We start from the raw sequence: 20,337 nt of genomic DNA on the forward strand, positions 1-20,337 counted from the left end.
TAAGAAACATCTTTACCATATCTGTGGAACAACTTTGATTTTTAATTATATTCATAAAAATGAATGATATAATATTTTTGATAATGTTATGTAAGCATATCATTATTTTTTATTTCCATTTTCAGATGTCATTCATTATTACCTTTCATAATTTCAGAAAAAAAAATAAATAAAATAATGGCCGTATATGCAAATACACTTGGGGAAGATTAAAGTTGCTCTCTAATTCCCCTCCCCCCCTATTCTGACAGTTTCTTTCGCTAAAAAACCAGTTATCATTTGATTTTAAGGAAGGTTGAATTTTTTTAGCTCACAAAAGACGCCCCTACTTAAGAAATATGGTCTCAATTTTATTCCAAGAAACAAGTTACTTATATTAAAAAGACATAGATACTATCTGTTTATATGAAGTTAAAATTAAAAAATTAAGAATAAATCATTAATTATTTAAGTTAAGCACAGACCCAACAATTAATTTTTAATAAAACAACTAAAAAGTTATTCTTTTTTAAATAAATGTATAAAAAAAAATGATTTACCTCTTGTTTAATTATAATATATTCTTTTATAATGAATAGTAAAATGATATCCAATTTATAAGTAATGAAATATTTAAAAAGCCATTGTTGATTCTAAAACCCGAGAAAAAATTTTGAAATTTAAGAAACTAAAAATTTTAGTTTTTTATTTTTATATTTTTGGGTACATAATATAACTAAAATATACGCAGAAAACCGCTGTATTAAGTTAAAATAATTTTAAAAGATATCAGTAGTTAAATTTAAAATATTATTTTTTCTTCTTGTTATCACAAGTAGTAGTTTTTCTTATTGAAATAATATTTTTACACTATGGTTCAAATTTAGTTATTTTTATCACATGTGGAGTTAATGTTATCAATGTCAATATTATAATCAACCATATTCTTACATAAAATAATGAATAATAAAAATAAACAATATTGAGTTGATATATGTTTGTAAAATTCTATTTTTTAATAATTCAAGATTTCAATTTTTATTTTGTGTGTTTTAGGCAATGCACAGTGCTCAATATATTAACAGTTTGCCGGAAAACATGCACAAATCAAATGGCTATTAAGGAATCTTCTGGCCATAAACAGAAATTTGTCGAAGAGATAGATTACAATGAAATCGAAAAACTCGAAGTAAGTTCAAGTATAATCGTTATACATAAGAATTATTTATTATTATTTTTTGTAGATTGTTGGAAAGGGATCTTTTGGAGTGGTCTACCGTGGAAGATGGCGAAACAATTATGTTGCTGTGAAACATATTGACACTGAAGCAGAACGTAAAGCTTTTACTGTTGAAGTAAGACAATTATCTCGAGTAAACCATCCTAATATTGTTAAATTGTATGGAGCCTGTACTTCAAACCCTGTGTGTCTTGTAATGGAATTTGCTGAAGGAGGTTCGCTTTATAATGGTTAGTAATAAAAAGTACTTTGAGTTAATTTTTATTGTGAAAAGCAAAATAAAAATAATCCTCCACCAGTTATAAAATTAAAGATGAAAAAAAAAAGTTAATTATTTTTCTAGTGTTACACAAAAATGATATATAATAGCTGCTTAAGGTTGCATTAGCTGGAAGTGCTAGAGGTCTTCAGAACTACCAGACTCTAGAACTCTTCCTACTATTCATTTACTTATGAAATATTAGAAAATAATTGATATTTGTCAAGTAGTAGTAACTGTGTACTTACATGAATATTCGATATTGATTTTATATTTGAATAGGCAATTGTTTTGGAACATTTTAATATCAAACCAACCACAATAATTAGCACAGATATATAGCCATCTTTAAATCCTTGTTTATTATATAATCATACAAAATTGATAATTATAAATAGGTAGTTACAAGCTAAATAATTTGTTGACATAAATATATATATATATATATATATATATACATTTTAAAATAAAACTGAACAAGTCATTATTTAAGTGATATAGTAATGAGTGTGAGAATCTTTGAGCTTAAAACAATGTTTCCTCTAATTTTACTATTAGAGATACTACTGTTATACTGACAGTAGTATTTATGAAATGATCATTATAAAATATAAATTTATACTTGGCCATATTGGTACTGATTTCTAATTTTAACTCAATTATATTAATATTTTTTTTACTTCTATTTATATAAATAATTAATTTGATAACCCCAATTTTCATTCATATCTTCCCTTAAATTTCATATCTTTGGTAAATTATTTTAATATAAATGTATTAATATAATTATTATTTTATAAAAACAATTTGACTAAATACTTAAGTTAAAATAATATATATTTTAAACTAGTATAAACAAAGCTGTGAGTATTATAAAAATATAAATACTATATTATACAACCAGTATTGATAGTTGTCATCATCAAATAAACAATTTAAATAAAATATTAAACATTAAATTATTTTAATTAAGCACAAAATAAACAAACACATGGATACAGATAAAAAAAAATGACAACAAAATGTGATAAATGCATAGAAAATATTGCAAAGAATTATAAATTTTAAACTACTCAAAATACATAGATTTTTATATAAAATTGAATATTTACTAATTGTAAATTTATGATGTTCAACTATTATTTATTATTTATTAAACATATATTGTCTGTTTGGATATTCAAGATATTATTAATTTGTTATTTTTTAACTTCATTAAGGATTTCCTCCAAATTTATAATAACAAAAATTATTTTTAGCAATTCTAAATTTCTAAATCTTTTTTATTTTATAACTAATATTATAATTTTTCTTTTAAACATGTTTGGCAAAGATAGAATTGACATTGATTCTTTTCAACTCAATTTCCGAAATATGGTCTTATACTTAGTTAAAAAATTTTGGTTCATTTTTCCAATATAAATTTTGTTACTACTACAATTATACTTATAAACAACATTATTATTAAAATTATTATAAAGATTTGTGAATTGTCATGATTTACTTTTATTTGTTTAATTAAATTATTATTAACCTTGAGAGCTATTTTTTTTGCAAATTTACCAATAAATATTATATATTTCACACTACAATTAGTAATGTAAAATTAATAGTAACTAAAATAATAGTATAGTTTACACTTCTATATAAGGTATCCAGTGCTAGCAAGATCAAAGTGACGATTTTAAAATAATAAGATAAATGCAAAATTAAAATTACCTATAAGATCAATAAAGTATTAATAGTGTTGTATAAATTATAATATACTTAAATTTTACTGTTTTCTTTTAAGTTTTACATTGTAAACCAGAACCTGAGTACAATTTAGGACATGCTGTTAGTTGGACGCTACAATGTGCTGAAGGAGTAGCATATCTACACAATATGAAACCTAAACCTCTAATTCATCGGCAAGTATAAATAGTTTCTTTGGTCACTTAAAGCCTCTGGGGTTAGAAGTTAAATTAAATTAATTAAACCCAAACCAGCTCCCTCGCTTTAAACTATTTTTTTACCTACCAAAAATTTAATTAATAAATTGACTTGCAGATTAGTAAAATTTTTCCAGTAAGAGCTGAGCATTTTTGTAAACAAACATATAAAAATAAACATTATGGTAAAATCAATATCTTCTTAGCTTCATTTCGAAGCTTAAATATATTATAGTTATAAATTTACTGTTTATACTAAATTATCTTAAAAATCCCTAAAATGTTAAAAAAACTTCATGGATTCAAATTTTCAAAAATGATCACATAAAAATAGAGAAAAACAATATGAACTAAACTTTTAACAACAATGTACTATAAAATATTACTTTTTATAGGTACTACAAAATAAAGAATTCATATTGTTTATATATTATATTTTAATATATTTTATATTACATTTTCACTTTGGATGTGTGTAAAACTTATTATGGGTGTAGTTTCCCCAAGTTTATATATAAGTAGTTACACTATTATAAATGTCATAAAAATGATCATCATAAAATTTTTTATTTTAGTGATCTGAAACCTCCAAATTTATTACTTGTCAATGAAGGTAAAACTTTAAAAATCTGTGATTTTGGAACAGCTTGTGACAAAAAAACATACATGACAAATAATAAGGGAAGTGCTGCTTGGATGGCACCTGAAGTATTTGAAGGTAATATTAACTTCTTCTTTTACCTCGCCTTAATCCCAAATACTTGGGGTCGACCACCCTTATCCTAAACTTCCACTCGACACAATCTCCCATATCATCTACGCTCATATCAGCTGTCCTCATATTGCATTCAATAGCATCTCTCCATCTTTTTTTTTAGTCTTCCTCTACCTTTTCTTCCTTCAACATTCATCAAACCAACCAAACCATCAAATTCTATTTTCTCTTCTTATTCACGATTGACGCTATATCTATACTCCCTCTTATATGCCCGTTCCTTATCCTATCTCCTCTAGTCACTCCACTTATCCATCTAAGCACTCTCATATCTGCTACACTCATTCTCTGCTCTACTTTCTTGTCAACCGTCTAACACTCTGAACCATACATCATGGTTGGTCTCACTACTGTCTTGTAGAATTTAACTTTCAGTCTCATTGGAATTCTTTTATCGCATAACACATCAGATGCTTCTCTCCACTTTAACCATCCGCATATAATTCTGTGTCTCACATCCTCGTCAATACTACTGTTCTTTTGTACAACTGATCCTAAATACTTAATACTTTCCACCTCTCCTAACATGTCCTCGCTTATTGTAACTGATCTCCTCATTTTACCCACCTCGTATTCTCCTTTGTCAAACTCATTCTCTATATACTCTATTATACTCCTACTTATTCTTAAATCCTTTTCTGATCTCTACACCTCTAGCCTTTGATTAAATTCCTCCCTATTCTTTCCTCTCCTATTTCTTTAGTAATTTCATCCACATTTGAAAGTAATATTACATTTAGGATATTTTTAACAATGACTACTTAATATTAATGTGCAATTTTATAACTAGGTTCAAATTATACCGAAAAATGTGATGTTTATAGTTGGGGGATAATATTATGGCAAGTTTTAACAAGACTGAAACCTTTTAATGAAATTGGAGGATCTGCATATGGAATTATGTGGGCTGTGCATAAGGGTACCAGACCTCCTATTTTCGAACAATGTCCACGTCCATTTCAAGAACTCATTACTACGTATATTCATATTATGACTTAAATAGAAATATAGTTAAATTTGTTTAGATATAACTTGGTTTACTCACAATAATCAATATCTCCAAGTTTTTCTTTGATCCCTCAAATTTCATATTAAACAATTTATTATTAATATTTTAAATAACTCAAAGTATTTTTTAGGTCCCTATAAATTCAAATTAAACAAGTTCAAATGTATTTTGACTTTGTTTTACATATACTTTATGGATGTAGTATTGAAGGAGTATGTTTAATAAATGATTTTTTTTGTGAGACAAAAATATATTTTTATTTTACATTATAACCAATTTTAAAGTAAATTTAAAAAAACGCTATTCCTATAAAATTAAAATTATACAAAGATTTTTGTTTAATTGTTAAATATAAAAATATAATTTTTTTCCAAAATAATTGGCAAGTTTTCATTTAATTGATATACTAATTAACTGCCAATTTATTGCACAAATGAATGTCTCCAAAAATTTTAATTTTATTAAAATTGTATGATAGGAATATATAAATAACTACTACAAATATGCATTTTATACTTTAATAAAATCAAACTATATTATTTTGGCTTTTAAAATGTATCGAAAATCATTATACAATCCCATACAAACAAAATCATTTTGATCAAAATTGGAGATACCTCTTTTTGGTTTAGTATGTCAGTATAATACTAATTCCTCAATATTATAGTTTAAATAACAAAATGATTTAATAATAATAATAAAAAATAATAATATTAATTTGAAATATTTATAATTTTTTATTATTTAATAATGTTTTATTGGAAATATGTTTTAAGAAGTAAATATATTATGTGGGTCTTAAGTTTAAATTATTTAACATAACATTATAAACAATGCAGAAAAAGAGGATTTCCAGAAAAATGTGAACATTTGCTAAACTAATATAAGTTATATAATTTTATTTTACTATAAAAATTAAAATTGATATGAATTGTTACTAATAGAGTATTTTGGTTAATAAAAAAAAGGCAGTCAGGAACTTTAAACAAAGCTATACACATTAAATTTAATAAATTTCTCTATACATATGTAATATTTATATTTGTATGATTGAAGGTGTTGGGACCAAAATCCAAATATAAGACCATCAATAGATCATGTTGTCGAGGTAATGAGGATACTTATAACATTTTGTTCAGGATTTGATCAGCCATTAATTTATCCAAATGATTGTTATACTTTTAGTATGTATAATCAATAATTATAAACATTGTAGATTTCACATTATTTTTACTATTAGGTTATAAAACTATTAATAGTTGTAGTTTAACTCTGAATGAAATTGTAAAATATTTCTTAAATTAAATAAAAAGTTAAGAAGCACTTAAATATAAAATATTTGATAAAATTTAACTACTTAATGTAAATTATTTTAGATATTTCGTAATAACTATGATACATTTTTAAGGTAGTGAATATGAAAACGAGTGCTCTTCTGAGGATTCGTGTACAGATATTCCAGATTCCTACATTGAAAGTTTAAGTAAGTAAATTTTGCTATCATTTAATATCATATATTTATGTTTTTAATAAAATAATTGCAATTAAGTATAATTAAAAATTAATTGAACTTCTTGGTTAACAATTAAAAAAATTTGTATAAAAAATATTTTTCTTTATATACAGGTTATTAACAGTATTCATTCTATGCTATTTACATATATAGAGTGTTCAATAAGTAAAGAAACGGGTTTCTATTGTTCTCAATATTTGTAACAATTGGCCTGTTTCTTTACTTATTGAACAGCCTCTATATTGTTTATAAATTTTTTAGGAAGTCATACAGGAGTAAATGGTATCTTAACAAATGAAAAGCTAATGTCAAATCCAAATTTATCTACTCCATTAAATATAACTGTTAATGATACAGTAATTATACTTATTAAATACCTTATTAATTATTTTAAAATATTGAATACATTTTGACTAGTATAATTTTGTTGCACAGTTTGAAAATTGTGATGATTTGAAAATATTGACAATGCCTGGATTTGATAAAGTAGGTACTTATCATACAGTTAACTCAACTAATAAAGGAGAAGAGACAAATTTACATGGTGATGTTACGGATAATATTGAAGGTAGTTTTTATTCCATATGAAAATTCTTATATAACTTAATTATCATCTTAACTTAACATCCAGATGAGTATTAAAAAATGTATAACATTAAACAGCAATTTTTTTTTAATTTTGAATTAGAAGTAGCTTATAATTATAAGCTATTTATTATAATCTAATTAAAGATAATTATCTATATGTTCAGTTAAAATATCAGTATTTTTTTTTTGTCGTGTAGGACATAATATTATTTTGTATAAAAACCTTTAATCCCCGCCCCCAATAACATAAAATCTTGATTATGAAAAAAGTGGATGTATGAAACCACTCACTATTTTGTATTCTGGAAATTACTTGAAACTTCTATATTAAATTAATATTTAAATTTGTTTCAATCTCCGTTTCTTTTATAAAACAAAAAAAATCGTAATAGTTCAAAACCAGAGACAAGTAAATGGACACTAGTATACTAGCGTCTAATTATAATTTTAATTAATACATCAAATTCTATTTGTTAATTAAAATGAAAAATTGTAAAAAAAATACTTGTTTTTTAAGTGGGCTTTATTAATGAGTCCAACCCATTAAAACCCAGTGGGTTATTGTTTCCTGGGTTTGAGACATTGCTTTTTAATTAATTCATAACTTTATAAAAACAAAATTATTTTTTTCTATCTATATAAATATTATGTAAACTATTTTTAATCTTTCATATGAACTACAATCCATATTTTTATTAAGGGAGTTTTGTAATTATTTTTAGCTTCAATGCAAAGCTGAAAAGGTATCAATTTTACCATGATTTTTTTTTATTTATTTTTTTTTTTTTGTGTCTATGAACCGATTTTGATGAACAATATGACAAAAGATCACAAATCGTATCTAGTCAAAGAAATTACCCTCAAAATTTAAAAAAAATGTCCTCGTTTCCCGTAAACGGGGGAAACCCCCAAAAAAATTCAAATTTAAAAATCGCTAATTTTCGACATTTTTTCAATTTTAGCTTCGATGCGAAGCTGAGAAGGTATTGGTTTTACTATGATGTGTTTTTTTTTGTGTCTGTTACCACTTTTTCTCAGCTCTCACCGAACGGATTTCTTTCAACGATACGTCAAAAGATCACAAATCGTATCTAGTCGAAGACATTACCCTTCAAAATTGAAAAAAAATCCCTCGTTCCCCGTAAATGGGGGAAACCTCCAAAAAAATTACAAATTTAAAAATCGCTAATTTTCGAAATTTTTTCAATTTTTTTTACTAAAAACTGCCGTAACTTTTTCAAAAATGAACATATCAATATAATTTTTTTTTATATAGATGCTTGATGTCTTTACCTATCATTTGGTATATTTTTTTTGTAAATCTGACACTTAACCTGCCCACAGGGGGGGATTTAAAATGACAACTTTTTCACAAAAAATTAACTTTTTCAACTTAACTTTTGAAAATGTTCCGGAAGGTCTGACACTTTTATATATATCTTAAATTAAAGCTAATGTAATGTACTTTAATTTGAAAAAAAAAAATTTGACCTCTGGACTTGTCTTCATGGTGAAAACGGCTACCGAATGCTATTTTTGTGTGAAAATTTTCGATTTTATAATTTACATTTTTTACTTTAAAGTGCTATAACTTTTTAAAAAATGTATGGATCAATACAATTTTTTCATGAGAAGTAGTATTTATATACATCTTTCATTGAATATACTTTTTTTTTAAATCAGGCTATTTCCCTATATATATNTTAAATCGGACCATTTCCCTAAATACAGGGGGGATTCAAAACATAAAAATGCATATAGAAAGTAGAACTTTTTCAACTTAACTTTTGAAAGTGTTCCGGAAGGTCTGACACTATTATATATATCTTAAATTAATGCTAATGTAATGTACTTTATTATGCAAAAAAAAAATTTTATACTTTATTTTGTCTTCAGGGTGAAATTGGCTACCGAATGCTATTTTTGTGTGAAAATTATCGATTTTAATTTTTAATTTTTAACTTTATAATGCTATAACTTATTGAAAAGTGTATGGATCAACATAATTTTTTTATGAGAAACAATAATTTTTAATAATCCCTTTTTAATTCGATATACTTTATCTGAATCAGTATATTAACAACGAACTAGCAGATTATGTTGCTTTTGAAATAATCCACCAATTTTTTAAAAATTAAACACTATCTAAAGATTTGCATCGAAGCGTTTATTTTTGATAGTGATTTTAATCACTGTCAGATATCATTATACTTGATCCAACTATGCCACGTCACCACTGTGCCGCGACCCCCCTGTGCTGGGTTTTTTTTTACTTAAAATTGCCATAACTTTTTTTAAAATGACCGAATCAATATAATTTTTTCTTTTATAGATACCTTAGATATTTACCTATCATTTTTATATATTTTTGTGAACATTTGACCCTTTACCAGCCCACAGGAATGATTTCAAAATGATAACTTTTTCACAAAAAATTTACTTTTTCAATTTAATTTTTGAAAATATGGAATTTTTCCATCCGGAAAGACTGACACTTTTATATATATCTTAAATTAAAGCTTATATAATATACTTTATTTTAGAAAAAAAAAATTTGACCTCTGGACTTGTCTTCATGGTGAAAACGGACATCAAAGTTAAAGAAAAACGTACGATTTCCATGAAAAAATTCTCGATTTTATATTTTAATAATATTATTAAATTTATATTGCTATAACTTTTGGAAAAATCTATGAATCAATATTATTATTTTATAATAAATTTTTATATACCCCTTTCATCTGACACACTTATTTTGTAAATCGGATTATACCCCTTTATACAAGGGAGGTCAAAACTTTATACATTTATTGAAACTAGGAAATTTTCAATTTAATTTTTGAAAGTGTTCCAGAAATACTGACACTTTTATATATATATTAAATTAAATCTTATGTAATATATTTTAATTTGAAAAAAAAAATTTGACCTTTGGATTTATCTTCATGGCGAAAATGACTAACGTATGTAAAAATATGCTATTTTTGTGTTAAAATTCTGGGTTTTGTATTTTATTTTATTTTAAAATACCTGACAAGGGGAGTACACAGATTTTCATAAATATTATATAAATAAAATTGATATAGCATAGAAAATCAAACTTATTTAAATTTTTTTGCTTTTTTGAAGTCAAGAAAAATAACTTTGAAATTTGATCTAGCTTAAATAGCCTTTTTTTTGAACTGACGTTAGCAACGTACGGTTGCCGAGTCGGTTAAACTTGTGTTTTTCGCACTTGGAGTACAAGGTTTCAACCCGTGTATGACAAGGATTTTTTCCTTAATTCTTTTTATGTTAGAATAAATGTCCAACTCCTTTGATTTTTATCTCATTTAGATTCAATAACTTCAACAAAGATCAAGGATCCAACCACTGTAGTCGCCACTCGTGAGAAGAAATTTCTTATTCATATTAAAATTATTTTACTATATTTTAAGTTTTAGATTCGATGCAAAGCTAAAAAGATTTTTTTTTGTGACTATCATTTATTTTCTCTGCTCTAACTTGTCCTATATTTTTCAACGATACGTCTAATGACTACAATTCGTATCTAGTTGAAGATATTACCCTCAAATATTGAAAAAAAAATTCTAATTTATCAATAAAACAGTTAGTTATTCCATGTTCTCCATAAAGACAATTAAAATCATTCATTTCTAATGTTTTCAAAGTATTTATTGACGAATTAAGTTGGATATGATAGGTTTCAACTACAAAATTAAATCATTTTACTTTGTAATTTAATAATTTTTTTACTCTATTTGTGTGTGCTACTACTAGACTATAATATTTTTTATTTTTTGGTAACATGTTATTATATAAATCATTTATAAAAAAATATGATTGTTATTTTCACCTGAATTTAACGATGGATTTTTACAATTATAATCAAATTTTATTATACGCTCAATTGAGTAAAAATTTTTAACAATTTTTTTTTTATTGCTTCTTTGAGTTAAAATAAATCATTAAAATTAATTAAGTTCTGAATATTTCAATCGCAGAATCTTTTTAAACACCAAAAGTTACTAGGAAATGATTACTATTACTTCTATTTAAGTTATCTATTACGATAAAATGGAAAAAATATTGAGCTACTCTGATAAATTTACTGTAAATAGTATTATACAACTTCCTAACTGCATATTAATCTTAACGATACAATTTTTTTAATTCTCATAAAATTTTCTATTTAATGATGTCAATTTGAAACTTGCCAATTGAACTAAAAGTTATGGTAAAATAAATAAATTTTTTTTTATTATAAACGTTCACAAAAATCAACTTTAAACGATTAAAAACATAGGTTAAATATGTCTCATTTTCCTTATTTTTAGCATATTAATAATCAAAATCAGTATTGATTTAAAACAATTTTTTTTTGTTCTTGATTTTTTTTTTTTTTTATATGTAAAACTTACTTTTTAATAATAAGTAATAATATTAAAACTTAGAAGTGATAGAAAAAGTCTAATTGAACATTTGAAAACATCGCGAAAATTTGATTTAAAAAAGTATATTTTTGTTTCTGATGAAAGTTCCTTGTAGTCTAGTGTATTTATTCATAAACGTGCTACCGTTTTTTTTTTTTACAATGGAATATATTTTTGATTAGATTATTTAAATTTTAGCTAAATAAGATTTACATACACTTATAGATATCTCATATAGTTATTGTTACTTGTTGTGAAAAACATCAGATATGCAAAAAATGAAATATGTTTCTCGTGATAATACATGTTTATTTCTGAATTCGGGGATATTAAAGTTTTTAATATACATTTTTTTGCACATAGTAGTGTTTTTCACACAACGATACATTATTTTACAAAACTGATGAAAACATGTATACTCAAGTTTTATAAAATAGACTTGAACCCTCTAACCATTAAAATAAAAATTCAAATAAGAAACTGGAATATTTAAAATTTATTGGTGTTCACAAAAATTACGTATTTTGTAATAAACTTATTTTGAAGACTTTTAGTTCTTATATTTTTAAGAATATCAATATAACTAATGAATTCATTTATAATTTTTAGTCCATGTATGTAGATAATCAATATATATATATAAATTAAATTATAATTCAGCTAGTTACTGTGCATCAAATTTATTAGAAATAATTGCATTACTTATTTAAAATGAAAAGCTAAACAAATATTGTAAAGTATTTATTACATTTATTATTGACATTTTTTAAAGTTATTTTCAGTTTCTTAAACTTATATATCATCAATCCACTTTGGAGTTTTTATTATATAGACATTTCACTTATAATTGTAATTAAAATAAACGTTTAAAATTACTTTTTAAAGAAAAAATCTGTTTTTGAATATAAGTTCTGAAATGGTATAAACATAAAGTTAATTGCAAACATTAATCTAAAAAGAAATTTAAGAAAAGACAATTTTTTTGTAGTTCGTATATTCATAAACTATTTAAGTAATAAATCTTAAAAGTATGAGTCATGCGGTGAATGACCGCGGGGCTTCGCCAAAAATTTGAAAGAGTTCCTTTTTTTATTCTCGGATAATTTTATATGTATATGTTTTAATACATCTGAAATTATTTCAAGTCGTTTTATATACGCGGTTAAATAATTTTATGTTTTCTTTTATCAACGATATCACGTTAATTTCAATTGCCGTCCAAAAGCATTTGTTATTCCACTTTAAAAAATATATTTTAGGTTTCGTTTAAAATGTTGTCAATTAACGGATATTTTTATCAAAATATCCGAAGCCCACTTGTTTAGTAAAATATGTCTATAAAGTCTTTAGGTAAAATTGTAGTGAATTATTTAGGAGTAAAATAAGTAGATTGTATGTTTATTTTAAGGCAGCTTTTTATTGGGGGAAGGGGTGTCTTAATTTTAAAGTTACTTTGACTTTTGTAATATGTTAAAGTCATATGAATAATTGAGCCTTTAGGTGCTTAAAATCTAAATTAATTAGTGTAAAATTGTATTTAACAGTATGAAAAAATAAATTGATGATGGGGAAAAATATTGTATTTTAAATATTAGAAATACTTTGAAAATTTTAAAATTAATTTCAATCTTAGATTATTTATGTTTTAGTAAAATACTGTTTTTTCTTGTATTATACAATTATTACCGCCTTCTCATGTTTAACATATACTAAGAAAAACTTATCAAACTATAAGGAATTAAAAGTATGCCTAATGTTCAGACTTTACAATACTATACAACATATTTATTTTGAAAAAATGGCATTGTCTTAAAATCACTATCTCGGCAGTAACGGAATTGTACTGCGTTTTCCTCTCATTTAATTTTAATTTACTAGAATAAATGTTTTATTAAAATTAAAATTATGATATTGTCTTATCTTCAAAAATTCTACTTTAATTTAAATTCAAATTTATAAAATTTTGAAAATATCATTCACAAAGTTTGAGAATAAAACTCCATGACCATAAATCAAGAGCGGGGTCCTGAATGCCTGGACGAGCATGTGTCCTATTATTGTTTTAATGGACCTTTTTTATGCTCATACAAAAATTAGCATATTTATCTATTTTTATTTTCTTTAATTAAAAAATAAAACGTACTAAACTTCATTTTAACATAAAAAATTTCATATGATAAAATACTATTTTATAGTAATATAATAAAAAAAAGTGACTGATTAATGACAAATTTTGACGTATTATTTCGGAAGTTATAACTATTTTAAAATATAGAAAGTGGAGGTGAAATATGCGTTATTTTTATTTTTATTATTACGCATTACTCCGCTGCGCTATTTCTCCACACTATTTTTAAAAATGTTAATAACTTTCAAAATGATGGGTCTAAAGTTGTCATCGACCAGTCATTTTCTTAATTATATAATTTTTTATTTTGTATGCTTGTTATACAGAATGTTCAGTAAGTAAGGAAACAGGTCAATTTTTACAAACAATGAGAACAATAGAAACCCGTTTCCTTTAATACTGAATACGCTATATATGTATGTAACCATTTAGAAAAACCCAGCACAGAGGGGTCGCGGCACAGTGGTGCCATGGTATTGTTGGATCAAGTATAATGATATCTGACAGTGATTAAAATCACTATCAAAAATAAACGCTTCGATGCAAATCTTTAGATTGTGTTTAATTTAAAAAAAAAATTGATGTATTAGTCCAAAAGCTACATGATCTGCTAGTTCCTTATTAATATCTTGATTAAGATAAAGTATGTCGAATAAAAAAGGGATTATTAAAAAATATTATTTCTCATAAAAAAATTGTGTTGATCCATACACTTTTCAATAAGTTATAGCATTATAAAGTTAAAAATATAAAAAATTAATCGAGAATTTTCACACAAAAATAGAGCATTTGGTAGCCATTTTCGCAAGTCCAGAGGTCAAATTTTTTTTTTTTAAATTAAAGTATATTACTTTAATTTAATATATATATAAAAGTGTCAGACCTTCCGGGACATTTTCAAAAGTTAAGTTGAAAAAGTTAATTTTTTGTGAAAAAGTTATCATTTTAAATCCCACCCTGTGGGCAGATAAAGGGTCAAAGTTACAAAAAAAATTATATTGATATGTTTATTTTAAAAAGTTACGGCAGTTTTTAGTAAAAAAAAATGAAAAAAATTCGAATATTAGCGATTTTTAAATTTGTAATTTTTTTGGAGGTTTCTCCCATTTACGGGGAATGAGAGAAATTTTTTTCAATTTTTGAGGGTAATATATTCGACTAGATACGATTTGTGATCTTTTGACGTATCGTTGAAAAAAATCCGTTCGGTGAGAGCTGAGAAAAAGTGGTAACAGAAAAAAAAACCACATAATAGTAAAACCAATACCTTCTCAGCTTCGCATCGAAGCTAAAATAAAATTTACAACCTATAAGGTATAAGGAATGAAAAAAAAAAAGACTTAAAATATTAATTAATAAATTTCATATTAAAATATTAATAAAAAAAATATACAAATACACAAGAAAAGTGCTTTTCGTAAATATAATTATAATTTATTAATACGACAATTAAAAAAAAACAATATTCTTTAAACGAACAAAAATGACCGATCACTCAACGCTCCGGCCCAGCACGGTGGAGAGTCAAGCACACACTGACTTGATCTATCGATGGGCCTTATCGCCTTTATGACAATTTACAGAATACTACGACTTAATAATTAATAAATCAAGAAATACATAAAATAAAGAAATACCATAAAAAATTTTCTTAATATAATTATTATTTTAAGAGAAATCGAGTGGCTTTTAAAAGAATCACTTAGTATAAAATAACTTATTATAATTTCTCCGTAAAAATTACAATACTAGATTATTAAATATCAATTTCATACTAAATTTAATTAATATAATACGTATTTACTTACAGTGGGTCAAAAAAGTCTCCGTACACCGATGTCAAATTTTTTCAACAACATAAAACAGCGACTCAAAAGTTAAATAACTTCATATTTATAACACACATTTACTCAGAAACATATTAATATTGGTTTTTAGAAAGATGAAGCATATATACTAATTTGTTTACTTAATACATTTATAAATATAAACAATTTTAGGAAAATGTGAGCAAAAAAATCTCCGTACATTTATAGATGTCTATTAATTACAGATAAAAATAGGACTATAATGGGAGAAACCCATATAGACTTATACGTATGGAGTACCACATATCTTAGGGCATGTCATTATTGTTTCTGTAGCCATTAAGGGCGGTAGACAAATGCTTAGCGCGTTTTATTCAGTTTATACATATTGAACAATGGAGATACCTATTGCAATTCGCAAATTAGTAATTAAACTAAGAGAAGATGGTAATTCTCTTAGAAATATTGCACAAACAATAAATAAATCATATTCGACTGTACAATTTATAATAAACCGATATAATGAAACTGGTTCTATCAAAAATCGAAAACGTAGTGGTCATCCCCAAAAATTAAAATCTTATCACAGGAATGCTATACTAAGAACAGTTGAGACGGAACCAAAAACAAGTGCACCAAAACTTGCTGGTATGATTGATAATGACTATAATGTAAAAGTTGTGCCTCAGACAATTAGTAATGTCATTAGAAACGCAGGATATAAAGGTTGTGTAGCTAGGAAAAAACCTTTTATCAGTAAATTAAATAAAAAAAAAACGTTTAGATTTTGCGAAGGCACACTAAACAAGGGAAATTATTTTTGGAAATCTGTATTATTTAGCGATGAAAGCAAGTTTAATATTTTTGGTTCAGATGGGCGAGTTATGGTGTGGAAAAAACCGAACAAGTAAATGGATTGCAAAAATTTGTGCCCGACGGTAAAACAGGGGTGGTAATGTATTAGTTTGGGGCTGTATGAGCACTGCGGGTGTTGGTAATTTGGTATTTATCGATAGTATAATGGATCAACATGTTTATTTAAACATTTTGAGAAATAATTTGCATGCAAGTGTTGAAAAACTAAAAATTGGCAATTCGTTAATTTTTCAACAAGATAACGACCCCAAAACATACCGCGAAAAAAGTTAAAGAATGGTTGTTATACCGTGTATCAAAGCAACTTAACACATCTCCGCAATCACCAGACATGAATCCTATAGAACATTTATGGGATGAAATAGATAGACGTCTAAAAAATTATCAAATTCGAAACAAAGAACAATTGAAAACGGCAATTCTTGAAGTATGGAACAGTATTGACTCAACTATTACATTAAAATTAATAGAATCCATAGAAAAACGTATGAATGAAGTTCTTAGGGCTAAAGGAGGGACAGCTGATCATTAATGATAATTATTATTATAATTAATTAATGTTAATTTGTACGGAGACTTTTGCTATTATTTTTGTAAAATTGTTTATATATATATGTATAAAGTAAACTAATTAATATATATGCTTCAATTTTTTTTTATCAAATATTTATATGTTTATGAATAAATGTGTGTTACAAATATGGCGTTATTCAACTTTTGAGTCGCTATTTTATGTTGTTGAAAAAATTTGACATCGGTGTACGGAGACTTTTTTGACCACTATATGTATTATACTTGATACAGCCTGTAATCAGAATATAAATAAAGAAATAGGCGTTCTTATAGCTTTTTTATTTTTTAATTATTTAATATTTCCTTCTAAAAATTAAATACTACAGATTTGCATCGAAGCGTTTTTTATGATAATGGTTTTAATCACTGTCGGATTTCTTCATCTATACTTGTCTCAATTATACCACGTCCCCACTGGGCTGTGTTTTTATTATTTATTTTAATAATAAAAAAATTTAAATAATTTTTTTAAAGTAAGCATTTTGTAGCTTTTTTATTTTAAACAATTTTGATGGGTCGATATCAACTTTATGTAGCACGATCGAGGAAAGCATTATAAATATACCAGTACGAGATGTACCCAACCGTGTTTCACACCTACTCTATGCATTAAAATGCTTGTAACTTAATAAGTACTTATCCAAAATTTGTTATGAGACCTTATAAATAAAATTACAATTGAAGTGTGCACCTACGTGCGTCGTTTGAATAATTTGTCAGTAAAGGCAACAGTAAATCTATATCAAGTTTGAAACTGAAATAGAAGGTTTATCTTACCCCTGTATCAAAAATTTAGTTTATTTGGGGGGCTATGATTGTAATTATGAAGACTAAAGACAAACAGTCCCCATGCAAGATATCCAATATCCGCCATTGTCTACTAGTTTAATGTATTTTATAAACTCTAAAGTGTAAATATAAGTTTTGAATAACGGAAATATCTTCTGTAAATTATATCAAAATGTTTTTAAATAAAACTAAGATTTAGATTCACTTTAATTTGAGCCTAATATCAACAATTTTTAATGAAGTTTAGAAAGATTAATGTTTAAAAATATTTTTTATTTTAAATTTATTTTTATTTAATATTCTATATTACTCATTTGTTGAATGTCAACAAGATAATTCAGTGTATTTTAAATTCTTGCCAAATAAATATCTTGATTTGATGTTTATCATTTAGAAGAAAAATAAAATGCTTTTAAAAATACGATCTCTGCTAAGAATGAAATATGTTAGTTATAGTGATAAATTTAATATTAATTTTCATCGTTGTTATAAAATACTTCAATGCATTTTTCAAATTATATTTAATTTAAAAAATTATATCGTTTTTTGTTGACTGCTATTTGTTTGTGTATCTTTCTAAATTGTTTCGTTCTTAATTAAACTGAGTATTTTTTTGCAAATTTTCGTGCTGTTATTAAGTAAAACTATTTTAGTTGAAATAAAAATTTTTTATAGTGAGAAACACAATTGTGCAAACTCAAAAAAAAAAAATAAAATTAATACCTTTTTTGTGAGCATCAAAGCTAAAATATTTTCTATTGCAGTTTATGCTTATATTTTTTAGTATACCAGTTGATTTTTTTAATACCAGAGATCTCTATTTATCATAAAATTATAATTATGTTAAGAAAATTATTTTTATTTTTTAATTTCATATATTTTTTGATTTATCAGTTCATAATTACTTTTTTAATTCATCTCTAATACCTTGTAAGGTTGCTAACCTTTTTTTATCTTTAATGGCAACAAACATATAGAACTAACTTATAAAATAAAAAATAATTTAATTAAGAAAATAACTGGTTTATACAACTTTTAGATCAGTACTTCGAAATTTATTAACATTTTTGTACCTTGGAGGAGGAGTGTGACCGATTAATAATAAAAATAGCAGCACTTTTGATTTACCTGCAGTCAATGCTTTTCAATTGTTGATAATTTCTGAAATACTGGTCTTAAAGTTATTATTAACCATTTTTCATTTTTTTAGTTATATTATTATTTATTTTATAAACTAGTTAAATATAAATATTATCATTTAAAAAAATTAAGTTGAGATAAATAAAGAATAGCCACAGAAATATATTAATAAGTTTATTTTACATTAAAAATAAGACGTATTGTTTTAGACGTATTAAAAACATTATGTCTAACACAAAGTTTTATTTAAAATGTCTGTTTTTATGTTTATATTTAAAACGAATTGTGTTATACATAACAACTAAACAATTATAACTTATAATTGTATTATCTAAACCAATGACGTACTCAAGATTTTTTGAAAGAGGATGTCGCACAATAAATGATTTTAACATTTATTTTTACGTCATCTGATAAAACACTTACTTCTAATTTTAATAAATTATAATAGATAATGATGATAAAAATAGTATTCTAGTTTATGACAATAGATGTTTGTACGCTAAGAGCATTTTTAAGTAAACATTTCCAAAATATTCTTACGCCTTTAATTCAAAAAGATAAGACTTGTGTTAGTTTGACTTAGATATATATTTTTAAATTTATAAAGTTAATTTTTCTTTTACATATTATAATAATTAAAAAATTATTTAAAAAAAAAATAAAGAGGTTTTAAAAAAATTGTGTATAATACCTGTTAAGGGTGTACAACTTCCTTAAATATGCTATTGATCTAAGTTACTTTTTGGATAAAAAAAATCAAATTCAATTTCATGATTATACAAAGAGTATTAATAATAAGTAACTAATAAATATAATATAACTAAATATTTGTTTGTGTTACTGTAACATTATTTGTTCACAAACCAAGTTATTTTAGACACAATTTTAATTCACCAACTTATTGTTAGTGTTGTCATTGAAAATATTGAAGTTCTATTAAAATCGACGTTGTGGTCTAAAATAGAATGTTTTAAGTGTTGCTATATTAATGGCTTTTCGCCAGTATGTATGCACGACCGTACAATATGTGTTTCCGGAGAAAAGTAGGCAGTTATTAAGAGTATGACCTTAGTAAATAATATCATAGATTTCAATTTCCGGATTGTCTACCGTCTCTAAGTATATCTTATTAACTTAATATTACTGTAAAGTTTTAACTGGTTTTATAGATTCAAAATAAAAATACACTTACAATATTTTGTGAAATAAAAATAGTATTTGGTAAAACTGAACAATCAAAATTTAATAAATATTAAAATTTAGCCTAAACAATATATATATATATATATATAT

At 24.6% G+C, this 20,337-nt stretch overlaps 1 protein-coding gene across 7 annotated transcripts in view; it reads left to right on the forward strand.

Annotated features, from left to right (window-relative positions):
* The first annotated feature begins 842 nt into the window (after positions 1-842).
* The window catches only part of LOC126896009 (mitogen-activated protein kinase kinase kinase 7-like), a 23,516-nt gene continuing 4,021 nt past the window's right edge, over positions 843-20,337 (forward strand). For 2 of the 7 annotated variants that reach the window (XR_007701754.1, XR_007701755.1), the window contains exons 1-9: positions 902-1,168; positions 1,224-1,449; positions 3,271-3,388; positions 3,985-4,127; positions 4,975-5,161; positions 6,250-6,377; positions 6,602-6,676; positions 6,968-7,062; positions 7,142-7,274. Coding sequence is in view for 5 of the 7 variants with exons in the window: in XM_050668408.1 (XP_050524365.1) it covers positions 974-1,168; positions 1,224-1,449; positions 3,271-3,388; positions 3,985-4,127; positions 4,975-5,161; positions 6,250-6,377; positions 6,602-6,676; positions 6,968-7,062; positions 7,142-7,274; positions 9,838-9,971 (1,434 nt within the window). In the remaining 2 variants the exon portion in view is untranslated. Of the gene's footprint in view, positions 1,169-1,223; positions 1,450-3,270; positions 3,389-3,984; positions 4,128-4,974; positions 5,162-6,249; positions 6,378-6,601; positions 6,677-6,967; positions 7,063-7,141; positions 7,275-9,837; positions 10,096-10,630; positions 10,944-15,665; positions 15,864-20,337 lie in introns of those variants that run through there. The other 5 variants (XM_050668407.1, XM_050668410.1, XM_050668408.1 and 2 more) reach the window with 5 other exon arrangements.

This window comes from Daktulosphaira vitifoliae, unplaced genomic scaffold (genome assembly GCF_025091365.1).
Source record: "Daktulosphaira vitifoliae isolate Bord-2020 unplaced genomic scaffold, ASM2509136v1 Scaffold_1, whole genome shotgun sequence".
NCBI lineage: Eukaryota > Metazoa > Arthropoda > Insecta > Hemiptera > Phylloxeridae > Daktulosphaira > Daktulosphaira vitifoliae.